This window comes from Castor canadensis, chromosome 1 (genome assembly GCF_047511655.1).
Source record: "Castor canadensis chromosome 1, mCasCan1.hap1v2, whole genome shotgun sequence".
Taxonomy (NCBI): domain Eukaryota; kingdom Metazoa; phylum Chordata; class Mammalia; order Rodentia; family Castoridae; genus Castor; species Castor canadensis.
Window position 1 is genome coordinate 151,346,631 of NC_133386.1, and position 19,127 is coordinate 151,365,757.

At 40.2% G+C, this 19,127-nt stretch overlaps 1 protein-coding gene across 8 annotated transcripts in view; it reads left to right on the forward strand.

The window, feature by feature from the left end:
* The window catches only part of Tead1 (TEA domain transcription factor 1), a 240,398-nt gene that overhangs the window by 212,229 nt on the left and 9,042 nt on the right, over positions 1-19,127 (forward strand). For all 8 annotated transcript variants that reach the window (XM_074041680.1, XM_074041655.1, XM_074041669.1 and 5 more), the window contains 2 exons: positions 11,671-11,811; positions 16,346-16,498. In XM_074041680.1, coding sequence (XP_073897781.1) covers positions 11,671-11,811; positions 16,346-16,498 — 294 coding nt within the window. The remainder of the gene's footprint in view (positions 1-11,670; positions 11,812-16,345; positions 16,499-19,127) is intronic.

Genomic DNA, 19,127 nt, shown 5'->3' on the forward strand with positions numbered 1-19,127 from the left:
AACAAGTTATCTGGCAAGAGGACAGCCTCTAGAAGATGCTTTTATCTTTGTAAGAATGAAATCATCTTTGTTCAACAAAATGACAGCTACTCTAAATAAAACAACTGGACAGTTTCTTTAAAGAGAAGAAACTGGGTACACACGTAGAATGGCAGAATGGACCCCCCCACTTTGGAATTTCAGCCTGTTTCTAATTGGATTCTGCATGATTTAGGTTGGAATTGTAGACCTGAAACTATCATTTGGAACCAAATATCGCCACTGCTGTTCTTGGAAAAAGGAGTTGACAGTATAGAATCATTTGTTCCCCACCTGTTTTGAACTGCCATTAGTAAGAAAGAGCTTTCAGTTCAATAAATTTTCCATTTCTCCCTACTTTTATCTCACCCCAAAAAGGTACTAAATTCTGAAGTTAACTGAGTAGTGATGGAATGACTTAAGTGGAAGAAATATCAGCAGAAAATAGCACCATATTCAGAGGTGGTCTGAGTAGCACCATATTCAGAGTATTAACTAATACATGTTAAAATTTTATTACCTTCACCCAGGGTCTGTATTTTGGAAAATCATCTCTGACAGGCAGGCCCTCCTATTTCATGCACAGGAATAAGAGAGTCAGTACATTTGCACATCCACACATTTGGGTTTTTCCTTTTTTTTTTTCCTCTTTGGGTAGTACTGCTTTTGGTAATACTGGAGTTTAAACTCAGGGCTTCATGCTTGGAAAGTAGGCATCTACTGCTTGAGCCACATCACCAGTCCTTGGGCTGTGTGTTTTTTTGTTTTGTTTTGTTTTGTTTGCAGTACTGGACCTCTATACCTTGAGCCACTACACCAGCCCTTTTTTATGAAAATGGTGGGTTTTTTCGAGATACGGTCTTGCAAACTATTTGCTCCATCTGGCTTCAAACCATAATCTTCCTGATCTCTGCCTCCTGAGTTTCTAGGATTACAGGCATGAGCCACTTGGGCTTGGTTTTGTAAGAAAAATGCCCAGAACTTTTTATCTGGTTCCATATTGGCAGCTGCTTTGTGTTGTTCTCTTCTTGCTGCAGGCTTCCCCAGGAGAAAGGGACTCTCTGTCACCTTTGCTTGTCCATCAGTGTAATGTACAGTATGGATTCTCAAGTTTTTTTAAAAAATTAATTAGCTGAAAAGTTACTTTATTTCATAAAAAAATAAAATTGCTATATATCGCACATGCCACCACTTAGCCAGCAAATTCTAACATAAACATAATTAGTTGAGGAATCATCCTCAAGGGATTACAGAGGGAGGAGGAGGCCTCAAGACACTCACAAAAGCTTTTCATGGCCACCTCATTCTTGAAAACAGATATAAGAGGTTCTGGCTTGTAGACCTCAGGGATTGGAGAGGTATGGTGGAGACACACAGTAAATGACAGTTCTGTGGGATAGGATATATAATAAAAATATGGATAGAAATTCTTGTGGAAGAACAAGAATTTTAGCCTGAGAAGATTGTGGAAGACCTCACCAAAGACATGACATTTGAACAGAATCGTGAAAGAATCAGGTAAGTTGAAGAAGAGGGGAATGAGTTTTCAGGGAAAATGAACTTGTGCAAGGATGAGTACTTCTACTGGGAGGTAGCAAAAAGCCCCTGTGCTGCTGGGAGAATGGTGAGAGGCACGGCTCACGGAGCACTCACTTTAAGAGATCATTCTTAAATCTACTACATTGAACATGGTAGGAATGAAATCACAGATTTCAGAAGACAGATCATTCTGGAAGACAGGCACAGAAGTTCACTCTGCTTTCCCCCAGTCCCTTTAACCTCTCCCACGTCACAGAAACATTTATTTTAAAATCTTGAACTATAAGCCCTTAGTGCATCTAGGCAGTATCTCTCAAATTTGAAGTTGCCTTGATCCCATGGGAGAGTGCATCTAACAGCTGTTCCTAAAATGCTCTCTCTCTGGGTCATTTGGTTCAGTAGTTGCTCACAAAACCCAGGTCAGGGCTGAGCCTTTCTTTCCTGTGTGTGGCTGTTTAAACTGCAATCTCTGTCCTGATTCCAGACTGACCCACTGTTCCCTAAGAACTGCTGGGGAAAGCAGAGGTACACTTGCCCTTCCCAGCACCTGCTCTGTTGGCTTCACCCACCACCTGCTGCTGTTCCTTCTGGAGAAGAGCCTGGGAAGGAAAGAAGTGATATGACACATCATGGGTGGCTGCTTATTTCTAGACCCAGTTTTGCAAGGAATAGGTGGATTATCTATACACTTGGCTAGTTGTTCAAAATTGAAACTGGACCCAAGGGTCTATGGGAGGCCCCCTCTCTGTACTGGTAAAGATCCAAGATACATCCTATTCCTATCACCCCATTCTGATTTCAAAATAATACAAGTGTGTTATGAATAGTTAAAGCAGATTAAAGAATATACAATAAAAAGTGAAAGTCTCCTCAAACACATACTTGTCAGTCAAATCCCATTATGAGGAATGTATGCTTCCAGGTTTTTTATGAATGTCCATGAACATTGTACATATGCAGATACATACTTTCTTTAGTTAAAAAAAAAAGATTACCCTCCATGTTATTACTATGCAACTTCATTTTCTTGACACTTGAATATCGTTAGTGTAAGATGTTTTGTTATAGCAATCAATTTGAGGGTAAGTCCTAATTTCTGTTGTTCTTTTTGGTAAAGATGACTTACTAGTAGAGCTGTCAAATTTAGTATCTACAATTGCTGGATGCCCAGTTAAATTTGAATTTCGGGTAAGCGATGAATACATATGTCCCATGTCTTATTTAATCATTGGGACATACATATACTAAAAAACTCTTTGTTGTTTATCTGAAGTACTAATTTTGTTGGGTAGTCTGTTCTTATCTACATATAATTGTTATGTAACTATATATAATGCAGTTGCCTTGGAACTGTCCTAAGAAAGACATTTCATGGGCAAAAACTCCAAACCAGAAAAAGGTCCTGGGTAGGCTGTAGGGGGTGGGGATGGGGGTGTCTGGTGTTCATACACCTGATGAACATGGAGTGGTCAGGGCCAGCTCAGCTGGGCATCCAGTACTCAGCTTCCTCAGTTGGAAAGAACTGGTCTGAGCAGCACCTTTGTACATGGCGGCTGAAACCTTGACTTCCATCCCAGCGACTGTATGTAGTTCCCAGTGGTTACCTGGAGTTATGTGTGTGACGCTAATTGAATTTTTTTAAACAAATACTAGTATTGGTAGAAATTTGCAATGCAAACAGGCAGCCTTTCAAACAGTGCATTGTAATTAGAGCAAGCTTTTAAGATTCTTTGAAGTATTAAATGTTTATGAAATTCAAATGGGGTGCCAATCTGCACAATAAAGGGGCCCTTGGTGGTGTTTTTTTAAAATCATCTATTTTGTAGATGTAAATATATGCCATAATTAGTGGGAAGTAACTTGAAGAGCTGGGCTGGCCAAGTTTATTCCTATTATTCTTATTTAAAACAGCTGTGGCCAGAGAGCGCTGCATCTGCTGTCCGTTATGTTGGGCAGGGCACAATGGCTCAAGTGCACAAAGTGAATAAATGTGCTTAGAGACCCACTTCTTTGAGGGTAGCTCCTTCACTTCCCCAAAGGCTGACTGTCTAGCTGGGGAGTGTTCACCATCACCCCAGCCTCCCCCACACAGGCTCAGAAGGCCTGGGGAAGCCGGGCCAGGGTGCAAATACATGCAAATGAAGCAGGCTGGGAGGGCTTAGGGGCCGCCAGCCTTCTCCAGACCCCCCATATAGGCACTGTCTTTTAGGGCCCTTCTGCCTGACGGCTCACTGCCTAGTGCAAAGCAATTGTCCTTTGGCGCCTGCAGGAGCAGCTGCGAGGCCTGTGCAGCCTGCCCTGCCTAGCCAAGGCTCACCATGTGGCAGGCAGGCCTGGACAGCCGCCCATAGCAGGGCCCAGTTCCCAGTGCCGCCTGCCAAGCAGCCAGATGCTGCCATTGGAAAAAATTACTTCACAATTTGAAATCTTGGTCCTTTGATCATGGCTCAGAGGATGCAGAGGAGAGGTTCAAAGTGGTGGTTTGAAAATGCCTGTCTCCTTGATCCATCAGTGCCTATTATACAGTCTCTTGTCAGGGACAATCCTCTGGATATTTGCATTTTTGCAACCAAGTAATACCTGCCCTGTCCATCCAAGCTCTCATGGTGGAAGAGAGAGATGGGTAGGAAGGAAGTCTACAGTCTGCTCCTGACTCTGGTTCCTGCCCTTCCCCTGCCTTAGGGTAATCTGTTTCCTTTTGTCCAGCAGGCTTTCCACCTGAAGTCTGTGACAAAGTAGTTGTCATCAGCCAGTGCTGCTGCTGTGTGAGCTGTACACTCCCAGCCCTCACTGGCAACTATGGCCTTCACTTCCTGATCCTTCTGCCTCCATAGCCAGGTCTCCAGAGGCTTGGGGTTTCGTAGGGATGACCATTCTGTCCATTGGCCCAGACCTCCATCTCTGGCCCTGTCTATCCTCTAGAATCTGAATCCCACATACCTGGGCTAGGTTTCATTTTTTTCTTACCCATGAAATGGGAAGAATCATTCTTTGAAGGCTATTATGTTTTTAATATTTATTGAAAGAGGGCAAAACATAAACAGTGGAACGAATTCTTGAACAAATGGGGTTACTGGATGAGAGGTTATTTGAGGAGAAAGACTCTCATCTGGCAACTTAAATGTTTCCATTGTGAAGTATTGAGTGTAAAGGAAGGGTGATTTAGGGAAGAACCTGGGAACTTTTTTCAGGGTACTTCTTTTGTTTTGTTTCCTGAATCAGTCCCCTTCCCCATCCTGCCTCTGCTTCCACTTTGTTTCCCAGGACCTGCCTGCAAATGGACCCTTAGAGTCTTTAATTCACTCAACACACATTTCTTTCTTTTTTTTTTTTTTTTTAATAATTTATTTTTATTATTCTTAATTTTGAAATTTCCTTGTGATACTTCCATAGATGAATACAGTGTACCTTGAACAAGTTCATCCTTCCCCACCCCCCTTTTACAAATACTGTTTGGTGGTTTCCCACTGACCCCACCTCCAGACAGTCCCTCACATACATTCATATCACGTTACTATTATTATTATCATCATTTTTTGTCTAGGTTCCACAAATGAGAGAGAACTTGTAGTATTTGATCTTTTGAGCTTGGCTTGTCTCTCTCAGCAAATTGATCTCCAGTTCCATCCATTTTTCTGCACATGACATAAGTGCATTCTTCTTTATAACAGAGTAATATTCCGTGGTGTATATATATTGTATTTTCTTTTTTTTTTTTTTCATTTTTCTTTTATTATTCATATGTGCATACAAGGCTTGGTTTATTTCTCCCCCCTGCCCCCACCCCCTCCCTTACCACCCACTCCACCCCCTCCCGCTCCCCCCCTCAATACCCAGCAGAAACTATTTTGCCCTTATCTCTAATTTTGTTGTAGAGAGAGTATAAGCAATAATAGGAAGGAACAAGGGGTTTTGCTGGTTGAGATAAGGATAGCTATACAGGGCATTGACTCACATTGATTTCCTGTGCGTGGGTGTTACCTTCTAGGTTAATTCTTTTTAATCTAACCTTTTCTCTAGTTCCTGGTCCCCTTTTCCTATTGGCCTCAGTTGCTTTAAGGTATCTGCTTTAGTTTCTCTGCATTAAGGGCAACAAATGCTAGCTAGTTTTTTAGGTGTCTTACCTATCCTCACCCCTCCCTTGTGTGCTCTCGCTTTTATCATGTGCTCATAGTCCAATCCCCTTGTTGAACACACATTTCTTGATGATTGCTTTTTTTGTTTCCAGAAAGAATTCTCTAATACCTCTAGTCATGTCTCTGTGGAAAAAGTGGCAGTTTTGTACCTGTTTGAGCAGTTTTATCCAGTATGTAAGACTTACCCAAATCTCAGAAAACAGAGAATGTTCTACTTTCCTTGTTGGGAAAGACTCAGTGCTTGTGTTTGTACCATACACTCAACACATGCAAATTGAAGCTAAGCCTGGCTGTATCGTGACAAATCTTCATTATGTTTATGGATTATAGACCATAATCCATGGTCTATAGAAAGTCTGTGTAGATGGAACCTGAGGCTCTGCCCTGGTCAATATTTCAAATCAACAAGTTAATAGGAGTGACTGTTGGCATTATTAACAGCTGTCACTTACATAGCACATTACAGATTACAGATGAGTTTCATTCATATGCATTAGCTCCTCCCCTCACCACAGTGGCCTTTGGACACAGGTCATATTCTTGTGGTTAATGATGAGAAAAATGAGACCCTGCTGTTTATGCCAGCAGTCAGATGTTTGAGATGAGGTAATGACAGAGAAGAGATAGCATGTACAAGATGAAATGGGGAGTCTAAAACCAGGATGAAGCTTAATGAAAACAGATGCAGAACTTGAATCCTGGGGAGCAGAGCTCTGTGGATAAGAAGGGGAGAGAACAGGTGAGCTCAAGGGGGAAGAGGAGGAAATTGCCTTAGAGAAACGTTCTTGGGTCTGCAATGCCAGAGGAGCTGGGTGGAAGTTACAGGGGAGCAGTTTCAACTAAACAGATGAGGCAGCCGGAATCATGGCTCCCCAGAGATGGCCACATCTGTACCCATGGTAATTGTGAATATGTCATATACACAGCAAAGGGGGTTAAGGGTACTGTTTCACAGGTGGAAGAGTATTTTACATTATCTGATTCTAGTGTAGTCTCAGGATTCTTTAAAAGTGGAGGAGTGAGGCAAAAAGACATCCAGAGAGACAACAGCTGACAGGAACAGGACTCAGCTGACTTTGAAAATGGAAGCAAGGAGTTGTGGACAAGGAATATGGTGATCACTTGAGACTGGAAAAGGCAAGTAGACAGATTCTTTCCCAGAACCTCTAGCAGGAAACAGCCCTGCTGATCAATGAATACCTCGGCTTTAGACTGGTGAGACTCAAGTTGGTTTTCTGATCTACCCAAGTGCATTTTAAATAACATTTTAAGCTACTAAATTTGTAGCAGTTTGTTACAGCAGCTATAGAAAGCACATTTGACAGGAAAAAGAACTATCCAATAGTTAACTGTCTCCTCCAACGTTATTAGAGTAACAATTTCCCTGAGTCTGAAAATACTGAGATATAGGACAGCACAGGCCAGGTATTATGGATAGGATTTCTGTATGGGGAGTTAGAGAAAGGTTGATCTCTGAACTGGGTTCATGCTTAAGGGCACAGGGAGCAGATTTCTCAGAAGGACCCATTTCCCTGGACCTCTTTCCCTAGCCACATTGACAAGTGTTTTTTAACATGTCAGAACCTACTCTGTGACCATCTTATTATTTTGGCTAACTGAGAGTATGGCCATGGTTTGAATTTGACATCTCTTGGTTAAGTTTGGTAGACTTAATCTGTTTCTTGTACTTTTGTATTTATTTGCTTTTAGAAAAAAAGCAAGCTGTGGTGATAGAAAAGCTGATTAGACCAAACTAGTTTGAATCTCTAAGAGCAGTGCATTTTTTTTTTTCTTGCCTTTAGAACTCCATGAAATAGGTTTGCTTTTACACCCTGAGTTTTTGCTTAGGGGGAGATGTGTCAGTAGGGTGGGTAATGAGCTCTGTACGAATCCCAGACTCTTTACGGTTCACCTCCTTTGTTGTTGATTTAATACTAGCATTCTTTCTTTGGTATTACCTTGCTCTATGTGAGTTCAGTGGCCACATTTCTTGCTGGAATAGTTCTGATGCCATCAGCTGACATAATTATCTCTCACATCAATACCTCTTCCTAGAAAATTCCCAAAGAACAGCTGTGATGTGGTTGGATGGCTGCATTATTATTTTCCATGTTCAAGGGTAATTGCAAAGCAGTTGTGACGTTGGTTGCAAATTGGTTGTTAGTTGGGAAGACTTTTAAAATCAAACCTATTAAATTTATACTAATAGTTAAATGTAAACCTATTAAATTTATACTAATAGTTAAATGTAAAGTGTTTTCAAAAATAAGGTAGTTAAAAAATTATTTGTGCCTCCTATCTAAATGGAGGCTAAGATGCACATAGACCTTATGACCCAGCAATTGCCACCTTGAGACGCCCCAAAGACACATATCCATGTGCTTATCAAAATCAAATCCAAGAACATTCATAGTAGCACTCTTCCTAACAGGTTCAATTTGGAAACATCACAGATGCCCATCAGTAATAGAGTGGCTAGATCATGCATTTTACACACAGTGAAATACTCCATAGTAATGAAGATCAGTGAACTGCACACAACCAAACCACATGGATAGATCTCACATTAAAATGCTGGACAAATGAAAACAAATGCAGGCCTGAACAGTTACTCAAAGTTAAAAAAAAAAAAAAACAGACAGACTTAAGGTATAATGGTTTAGGATCATGGTCAGCCTTCAGATAAAGGGTGATTGACTGGAAGGGAATATGTTTATGGGGACTTAGATTTTTCACTTGAAAATCAAGCTGGAAACTTCTAATTCATGCATGTCTCTGAATGTGTATTGTGCTTTAGTTTTATGTAAAAATTTTCACTGACAACTTTAAAACTTGTTAGTATAGTTTCTGAGGTTAACTATTAAGAATAGCTGTGCTTTAAAAACTTTATATTTGATTGTTCATGTCAGTATAACTACAGATCACCCATTCTAAATTAAAAGTATTTTTAAATTATTTGGGGAGTTCTAAAACACATCAGCATCCCAAAGGTAAAGTGGTGGCAATAATCTGACTCAGGTGCAGATAAAAAGGAGGTTGCTTGACTATAGGGAATTTACAAGCAATGGCAAAACCATCAAAAAAAAAGTTTTCCTTTTATTATCACAATGTACCCACAGTTCTAAATAATGTCATTGACAAAGTATTCCTCAAAAAACACCCAAAAACCTCGTTTGTCTAAGTCCTAAATAGTTGGTGAAGTTAGAATTGAACTTTTATATATATGTATGTAGATACATACATATATATACACACACACACATGCACACACAACATATACACACATGCTTCCAAGTTAGCACACATAATGCTTATTGGTAATATTACTCATCCTTTGACAGTACTCATGGATGCAGTATAGGATTCACTTCCGTTTAAGCTTGCTTCAGAATAATTTTGAGTCTGTAGTGCCCACAGTGCCACCTCTTGCATTGGTTTCACTGGTCAGATTTGTAAGTGAGCAGGGATTACATAGTGATTATGAAGACGAAGACATGGAGCTTATGTTACTTCACTTGTGTCATTCTCTGTTGCTACTTGTAGAGTCTTCGTTTTTGAAATTTTAAATAGCAGAAATAAAGTACTAATGATTAATACTGGAAATAATTTGGTCAAATAAAGAACAGCCCACTATTTCCCCAGGAAGCTTCTCTTTTGTGAAACCAAATAATAAAACCTTTGAATGTGAGGAAAAGGCACCTCTGGGTATTGTTATTTATTTATGATTTATGCCCCCCATATAATGTGAAAGAGCAAAATGTAAGAACGCTTACTACATTTATGAATGGTATAAAAGTGGACACGTGCAAGTAAAAGCAGCGTGGAAACCAGTAAATGGAGTTTGCACTGGTTGTTAGTAGCTATGAGAAGCACCTGGGGAAAGTTAGTTACAGAAGTCAAAGGCTGAGTGAAGCTTGGAATTTCTTGGCATATAAAGTGAAAGGGGGAATAGAGAGTATATGGTTCTCTTTATCTGAAGTCAGAAAATATGAAGTTTTGCCCAAGGGAATGAACGTTTTCCTACTATTCCATTTAAAAAGGAAATCCAAATGTAGGTCTTCATTACAGTAGATGACTCAGATCTTCACGAGTACCTCTCAAGGTATTAAAATTAGCTCAAAATCTGCCAAACATCACAAAGTATAAAATCTCATTTGAGTATCAAACTTACCTACCCTTCAAGAGCCATTGTGGTAGTCCACGTTTTATCTATTTCTTGGTGGTTGGATGACTTCAGTAGCCTCTTCATATATTTCTGCATTCACTTGCTCTCTTCCCAACAGTGCTCTTTTGGTGCCTCTTTGCATTTGATGATACCTTGCTGCTGTTCCCATCTTATTGGCTTAGAACTCCCACATACCTGTGTTCTCATGATATAAATTCCCAATCCTCCTCTCCCCCTTGCTTTCCTTCCATACTCTCTCCTTTGTTGACTTACCCTGTTTTCAGTCCTTTCTGGCTGTGTGCTCCTGAATACCTCTTCTCTTTTGGAGATTGTCCCTTTTCCTTAACCACTTCTTTCTTTGGATTCCAGCTGTAGTTGCATCAGCGCATCCTTGGATCTTGAGAGTCCTTCCCCACAGGCGTTTGTTTCCCTATCCCTCTGTACCTTTCTCAGTGGGACTTAACTCCATTTTTATTTCTTCCTTGCTAAACCAGAAGTCCAATGAGAGCAGGCACTAGTTCGGCTTCTGCCTCCTCTTATCCCCAGTTCACAGTGTAGTGCCTGGCATTTATTAGGGAGTCAGTAGATCCTTGGGGAAAGGGAAATATTAATCAGTGACTGCCTTTGTTTTGGACCACTAAAATGGGATACCACAGAATGAGTAATTCATGAAGAACAGAAATTTATTTCTCACACTTCTGGAGGCTGGGGAAGCCTTGCTACAGCCTTACATTGTGGAATGCTGAAGGGTAAGAGAGCCATCTCACTCCTGAGAGCCCTATTTTGGCATTAATCCATTCATTAAGGCAAGAATCCTAAACACCTCCCCAAAGGCCCCACATCTCAACACTGTTGCTTTGGGGATTGTGTTCCCCAACACATTCAGAACATAGCAATGACCTAAACACCGTGGCAGTCTCCTCCTCTAGTACACATTTTTCTCTGAAGCACTGCTGTGAGCTCTTCCTGGAACCAGAATTTTTGAGGGGTCCCTATTTCACACAGGATACAGTCTTCACCCCTTATCTAACCCTCCATGACCTGGGTTCAAGTTGCATTCCAAACTTGTTCTCCTGGACTCCTTAGTTCTTGCACCAGAGCTGCATTGAGGCACTGCAGGCTCTGTCCTCTCTTCCCTCAGCCCTTCCTTGCCTGTGCCAGTCCTGACCATCCCTGAACTAAGACCTGGTTAGAAGTACTACCTTCCATTTTCTGAGCTCTGAATGCCCTTACCAGTGTACTTACTCTCTATCTGCATGGTAGTTATTTTATGTACCTGTCTCCCATGTTAGGTTGTAGCCAAGTCCTATCTAGGTCTAGAATGAGCCTTATATAGTAGGTAGTTAATAAAAATGTGTTAAATTAGTGGTAATTAGCATCTTGGTAAGCAATCTTTAGTAGGAACCATTACCTTTCCGGATGCTGTAATTTCTAGTAAAGTTTCTGTTTATGATGTCAGCTGCAGAGTTTCCTGTTTTTAAAATCTCTCTAAAGATCAGTGAGTATAAAATCAATTCATGTCTTGCTTTCTGCACAGTTCAGAGAATTCTGGATCTTTGTTGGAAGGGAATAATGGAATCCTAAGACTGAATGCAAGGAAGTAAAACAGATGGACATATGTAGTGTGTCCTTCCAAGGGAAGACCGCCCAACTTAGCACCCTCTTCAGAAAATGGCTGTCAGGCATTGACCTTGATGCTAGCAGGGCATCTCCTCACTTTCCTAGCTATCTTCCTGCCACTGAGATAGCTTGCCCTGCTCTTCTTGACTCCTCCAACAGGAGAATAACCCGTCCCTGTTTCCTTTCCAACAGGCCGACTTAAACTGCAATATTCAAGATGATGCCGGGGCTTTTTACGGTGTGACCAGTCAATATGAGAGCTCTGAAAACATGACAGTCACCTGTTCCACCAAAGTGTGCTCCTTTGGGAAGCAAGTAGTAGAAAAAGTAGAGGTAAGTTGTCCTTAGACCATAAACTTGATTCAAGGGCAGCCCCCTGCCTTCCCCTAAACTTCCATGGGACCGAGTTACACTTCTTTGGTGTCTCCTGCTTCTCCTCCCTCTTTCTTCTTTTCTCTATTCTAAAAGGCAAAATGACTTGGAAGCACCAAAAGCAAGTAGGAAGTCTCATGCCAGCCTCTCTGGAGTTGGCCCTGACTGGCTGACCAGTTCTGGTCACCTTGGCAAGAGGCCTCCTTGGTACCATGAGAGGGAAGCTGGATCAAGATGAGCCCCATCCTCAGGTCTAAGGCATGTCCAGGCCCTGTGGCTAACAGTCAAGGTGGTCTGCAACCTTCCAAAACACCTTGAATTTGATGTTTCTTTTGCCCCTTTGTTTTACTTGTCTTAAACAAATACCATTCTATATTACAATCAAATATCTACTTAAAGCTTTGTATTTCATGCCTCCCTCCCTTCAAACAGACATGTTTGTTTATTGAGTTAAACTGCTTTGTGTGAATAATGTTTGCAACTGGTATTCCCTTTAAAGTTGTACTTTCCAGTGTTTTCTATCCTCCCCCAGCAGTTTGTGTTCAGTGAGCAGTTCTTATGTATTGTATATCAGAACCTCTCAGGTTCAGGAGCCCCGCCTGACTATGGCACTTTGTGCTTTGGAGTGAGGGAGATGGCTTGGGGGAAGAGAGGAGGGTATTTCTATCAGGATCTTGAGCAGAGCAATGAGGATTTGGGATGCTTTCGGTCCTCCTACCTCACTGAGCACAGGACCAGTTTGTGAAAATGATATTAAGGCTGAAGAAGATATAGGTGAGTTGGCTTGATTTTCAATTTAAGCATAGGGGTTATGAGTTTTCCTGAAATGGTGGCAATGAGAATAAAAGGTGACATTCACATTTTATGTGTGCCACTGCCAGCAATAAGGAAATAAAGTGTTCAAGAAAAAATAGGGCATGATTGTAGATGCAAGACTAGAGTTTGGGAGACAGGCATAGTCTAGAATTATCAGTTGGGAATCCTGAGCATTAAGAATAATTAAAACTGTGGGAATGGAGAGCTAGCTGCCTGGAGAGAGTAACAAGAGCACAGGATTAAATATGGGGAGTAGTAGCCAGCCTTGAGGTGAGGACAGAGGAGACAAACAGAAGAAAAGTTGTAAAGAATGGGTTCAGCGTGATGTCTGGGAGCCCAAGGAAAGGATATGAAGGTGGTTGTGTGATCAGATAGGGCTGGGATAACTGGCACTGGGTGAGCGCCAACTCCCTGAGGAGGAGGAACCACAGTTACCAGTCAGTCAGTGGTTGGAATTGGGGAAGGTTGGTGTTTGACGGTATTAATGAATAGCCAAGCTGTCAGGGATGGTCTTCAGAGATGGACTGCCTGCATGCACAGGTGCATACGAGAAAAGGTGAGCCAGACAGGTTACTTGTCTTCCTGGTGTCCTCAGATGACAGCTTTGTGCAAGCTCTGGGGGCAGAGAAAGGTTGCTTTTGGCCAATAAAATCCCAGAAATTTTCATGGAGAAGTTAGTATGAGTTTTAAAGCCTTTAATCTATTTAGATCGTCTGCATTTGGTGTGAAATAGTAAGTTGCTTACATTGTCTTCCCAGTAGATAGGTATTTGTGTCAAATAAGCGACTCAGCCTTTTCCTGTTGAACAGATAGGTACTGGAGCTGTTCTTGGACTTTTTTCGGTCCCACTCTCTATTTGTCTCTAATATTTCCCAATACCCTGTGAATTTAATTACAGTGACTTTTTAGAAGGTTGTGCTAGTGGATGAAACAACTCAATCTTGTTTTCCATTCTAGTCTATTTCTATTCTTTTTCATGTTTTCTAAGCTAGTAACCAAAATTGATATTTCCCAATAATGAGAGCATTTAAAAAAATGTAAAGAAGAATAAAAAGTTTGTGCACTATAATTATAATTACATTAGATTCAGATATTATTTTGTGAAAAAAGATGTATTTAATATTAAAATCTTCTAATCAAGAACCTACTTGCATTTCTATCTCATTTTAGGTATTTTAATAAGATTTTATAGTCTGTTCCCCCATTAAATACATGTCTGAGTATTATGTAATTAGTGGCAGTTTCTTATTTCTAGATTCTTATCACTAGAGCAGAAAAAGGTTATGGGATTTTACAATCTGTCTATATTGAACATCTGTATGGAAGATCAGTCTTTAATAAGGCCATCTTAGCAAATCCTTCTAGCTCAAGTACTTTTTTCCTAAATTATTCTGTTTTCTTAGTAACAACAAAAAAAATCTTATTTTATCTCTTTTCCAATGTTTATGCCAGTTTTTAAAATTTTTTATATATTATTTGATAATAACTTCAGTGCAGTTGTATGAGAAATAGGTATTCTAGTATAGTTCCAATGTTAGCAGAAATAGTGTGGATGTTTTGCAAGTTCAGGTAACATTTGCTGTTGGTTTTCATAAATGGTTTTATTGCATGTTTTCCTTAGGATTTTGATTATGTTATCAAATGCCTTTTCAGCAACTCTTATGATTTTTCTCCAGTTTATTGACATAAGTTGAATCAGTAGGATTCCTGTGTATCACCCTCCACAGCATTCCCAAAAGAAGTGCCCTCAGATAATGTTGCTGGATTCTGCTTGTTGGTGTTTTATAGAGAAAATTCACATCTCATTAAGTGATACTACTCTACACTTTTCTTTTTCATATTCTGTGAAATTTCAGTATCAAATGTACATCATTTTATAAAAAGAATTGGGATACTTAGTGATTTTGTGGCATAGTATAACATAAACAACAGTAGGAGTAACTGTTCTTTAAAGGTACAAAAAACTTACCTGTGAAACAGTTTGTTCTTTATACCTTTTTTAAACTGTTTTTATGACAAAAAATTGTATACTTTTATCTTGTACAACACAATGTTTTTGTAATATGCATACATTGTGGAATGGCTAAATTAAGCAAATTAGCGTATGCATTGCCACACATACTCTTTTTTTTGTGGTGAAGACCCTTAAAGTCTTCTCACGGCAATTTTCAAGTGTACAATAACTGTATCATTATTAACGATGGTTACTGTGGTGCATAATAGATCTCTTGAACTTGTTCCTCCTGCTTAACTGAAAGTTGGTGTCCTTGGTGCTCTCTGGCTTTTCCAGTGGTAGATACCTAAATAACTTTTAACCCTACTCATGTCCACAGCCATTGGTCTATTGACATTTACTACTTCTTTCTAGCCCACTTTTAGCAATTTGTATTTAGCATTCCTGTCCTGTAGGGTTTTTTTGCTTTGTTATTTTGTTTTGTTTTGTTTTGTTGTTGTTTTTTCTCCCTTAGAGTTATGATACGTATGTGTGTCGGGGAGGGGGGCTGTTGCCAGGGATCAAACCCTAAGCCTTGTGGATGTCATTAAGGATGTGCTTTTACTATTAAGCTACACCCCCAGCCCTTGTATATCCTCTAATCTCTACTGCAGTTGTGGCTTTGCCTCTTTTCTTTCTTCTTTTTAAGTGTGGAAAGGGCTTATTTTATTTTGGCTTTTTAAAGAATCAGTTTTTAAATTTATTCTGTCTGCATTTTAAATTTCTAGTTCATTGATTTGGGCTTTTATCTTTATTAGTTTCCTATTCCTGGTTTCCTTTGGTTTCTTTGTGGTTTGAGTTTTTGTGGGGTTCTTAAATTTTTTTTTAAGATGTGTATTTAGTTCTGCAATTTTTCATCTTTAATGATGAAGACAGATGAGACCGCTTCGTTAAGTTTCCTTCAAGTAGAGATTTATTATACCCCATAGTTTTAGATGTAAAGTATTTTTCCTTTTCAGTGCTCTTTAGATAGCTTGTCATTTCCTTTTTAACTCCTTTTTCATCCAAGGTGATTTAAGTGTTTCTTATTTCTGAGCACTTCCATGGGATCTTCAGTCCATCAGCACTTCCTTCCTTCCTTCCTTCCTTCCTTCCTTCCTTCCTTCCTTCCTTCCTTCCTTCCTTCCTTCCTTCCTTCCTTCCTTCCTTCCTCCCTTCCTCCCTCCCTCCCTCCCTCCCTCCCTCCCTCCCTTCCTTCCTTCCTCCCTCCCTCCCTCTCATCCACCCATCTAGGGGCTCCTGATCATTGAGAGGTAACCAGTTTCTCCTCAGGTGCAGAATTGTCTGTATCATTTAGTAGCCTGTGTAGCCCCATCACAGTAGAGAGATTTCTCTGGGATCATTGAAGAATTACAACTTTTGGGGGTTTCATCTCACAGATCTCATCCAGGAGGTAGAGAATCACTGAACAGGCTGTCCTGTTTTTTTAACCTTTTCTGAAAGGATCTTTTGAATTCTTTAAAGTTGTCATCTTTCCAGCAATTTTTTTTAACTTCCAGAAAAAGAATGGGTTCTATGTGGCAGTAAGTTTAGAGATAAGATTTGTTTTTAATTAAGTAAGCTTCATAAACAGCATAGCATATAACAAACAATTCTTGTTACAAAAGCAACTGCTTATAAAAGCAGTAATACCTGTGTCTTGTATTTCGAAGTATAAAAATGCTCAAATCCTCTTTTTCCTCACAGACGGAGTATGCAAGGTTTGAGAATGGCCGATTTGTATATCGAATAAACCGTTCCCCAATGTGTGAATATATGATCAACTTCATCCACAAGCTCAAACACTTACCAGAGAAATATATGATGAACAGTGTTTTGGAAAACTTCACAATTTTATTGGTAATGGTTTTGTCTCTTTCCTGTTTTGCCTGAGCCTGCCATGAGGCTTGTTGTGGACAGGGAGGAAGGTAGATCAGGGAAGCACTGAAGCCTTGGCCAAGGATGTTGGATAGGGTACTAGGTGATCAGTTAGCAGTTGAATCCACAGCATCTATCAAACAAACTTGGGCCAGATTTGAGGTTGAGTCAGTAGCAGAGAAGGGGCTTGGGTTTCTAAGCTTAGCAGAAATGGAATTCAGGTGGGTAGTCAAAAGTGGTGGCCTTAGGTCCTCAACTCTGGCTATACATTGGAAAGACCTGGAGAGCTTTTAAAAATCCTGATGCCCAGGTTGTATCCTAGGCCAATTAAGTCAGCATCTCTGAGGATAGGACTCAAGACATGTTTAATCCCAATATTGAGTCTTGCCAGCTATCTGGTATGCAAATCAGAAAAGAGGCAAAAGCTGAGTCATTAGTTCTGTACTTCAGACATACTGGACTCACTTCATGCAGTATTTTCAAGGCCTTATAAAAGAAGTAGCAAGCTAAAATAGGAAAATATATGCTGTCAGGTCCAAGAGAAATACAAATTAGAATAGGATGCAATGACCAGGAAGGAGAAGAAAATGTTCTTCATAGACTGAAAAATGTCTTCATACTTAATGAGCAGGCAAAGGGAAAGAAAAGTCAACAGTGTTCCAGGTCCATGACAGGAAAACTTACCAGTGCCCCTAAAGCTTCATATGTGTGTTCCTCTGATAGTTAATTTACAGGTTTCTCCTGGGGTGTTCATACAGAGACTAGGAAAGGTTATTAGGAGCAGTGTTGTCCACAGTATACTTATAAAATTTGCAGTAATGAATTTCAGAAGGCTCATTTAAAAAAATTACATTCCTTGATTAAGGGAAAATACCAAAACAAAACTCGGTGGAAACAATTTTGCTAAAAGGGGCAACAAGGATACGTTGTGGTCAAACACTCAGTCCTCTGAAAGTCTACTTTATTGTTCTTTGTTACTAGGATTAAAAACTAGAATTCTTTACAGCAGAAATTCTTTATTTGGCATTCTGGTTCCATTAGGACAGTGGTTCTCAAACCATGATGTACTGTTCTTGCTTTGTTGTTGCTGTTGTTGGAAGTGCTGGGGATTGAACCCAGGGACTTGCACATGCTAGGCAAGCACTCTACCACTTGAGCTATGCCCTCAGTCCTTTTGTTTTTATTTTGTTTTTGAGCTAAGGTCTCACTTCTATCTCTGCCTGGGCTGGCCTTGAACTCCCAAGTAGCTAGGATTATAGGCTTGTACCACCATGTCCAGCTTATACTGGTTTAAAATTATTTTTAAATTTTTTTTCCCAACTTCCCCACCCCATTCTCATTCCAAAGCCTGATTTTGCCTATCTCCATGGAGTAAGTATGCCTTTCACGGGCAATATGAATCTACCAGTGGTTGTCCAGCTCACAAAATTCCTTAATATTTAACAGTAACTTTCATAAGCCAGTAGAAGCTAGCTTCTATATACCACTGTAAAAAAATAAATAAATAAACTTTAAAAAATTATAGTCTTTTGCATATTAGATTCATCCAGCCAGCTTTTTAAAAACCTGAGGGATGGAGTCCAGCATCATGTTTATTCCTTTTTAAAGTTCTCCAGAAAGTTGTATCGAACAGCCAGGACTGAGAGTCACTGCTATAGGGGTCTGGTAAATGACCTGCAGGAGTCTCAGAGCTAGGAAATACATGATTGGCACGCAGCCAGCAAACAGAATTTTGTCTATCAGTTTCACTTAATTCTACAGAGAACCACCAGATTCTTAAATGTGCCCAGGTGCCTCCAGAAACTGGCAGTCTGGGGAAAATGTGGAATACCTGTTCTTTAATAACTGTTCATTAGTATCCTTTTCTCTAATGGTCTTTTGGCGAAAGCTGAGCAGTTCATGATATGGGTCGGCAGGGAGCAGGTACCTGTTTTACAAGTGTTCTCCACTGCTGTTTACGAACAGACACAGTGCTTTAGCACTCAGGTGAACTGGCCAAGAGTGTGCATCCTGCTGTGGACTTCAAACAGCCTCAGAACTGAGTGGATGGCTGCCCACCTCTCTTGGTGGGAGTCTTAGCTGTTGCTTAAAAGCCAGTCCTGGATCTGTTCTGCACATTAAGGAAGATGACATCCCCAGTCACTGACACTTTACCTCAGTGAGCTCAGTTGGGATAAATATGGCCAGGAGATGTCAGAACATCTGTTTCCCACAAAGCCCAGGAACCTGTCAGTAATGCTTCTTTGGGGCATGTGATTTCATCAAGCATAGATGTCCTGAGAATTCATCAGATTAGATTAACTTCAAAATGTGTCATAAGCAATTAAATAATTCCTTTGATCTGAGGAATTAATAGCTGTCAATAAATATCTGCTATAAATAATATTAGGGCCTTAGGAAAACTGAAATTAAGCCAGGACTCTGCATTATAAAAACAAAATTATCTAATTGCTGAACAGGAGAAATTGTACTTTGCGCTCTTTCTCAGGGCCCAGGGTGCAGAAACTGAGCCACTACGGCAGCTGCTGTATGAGTTGGAGATACTTAACTGATACTTCAGATGTAAAGCTCGTTCCTCCAGGCCAATTCCAACCACACTGACTGGTGGGCT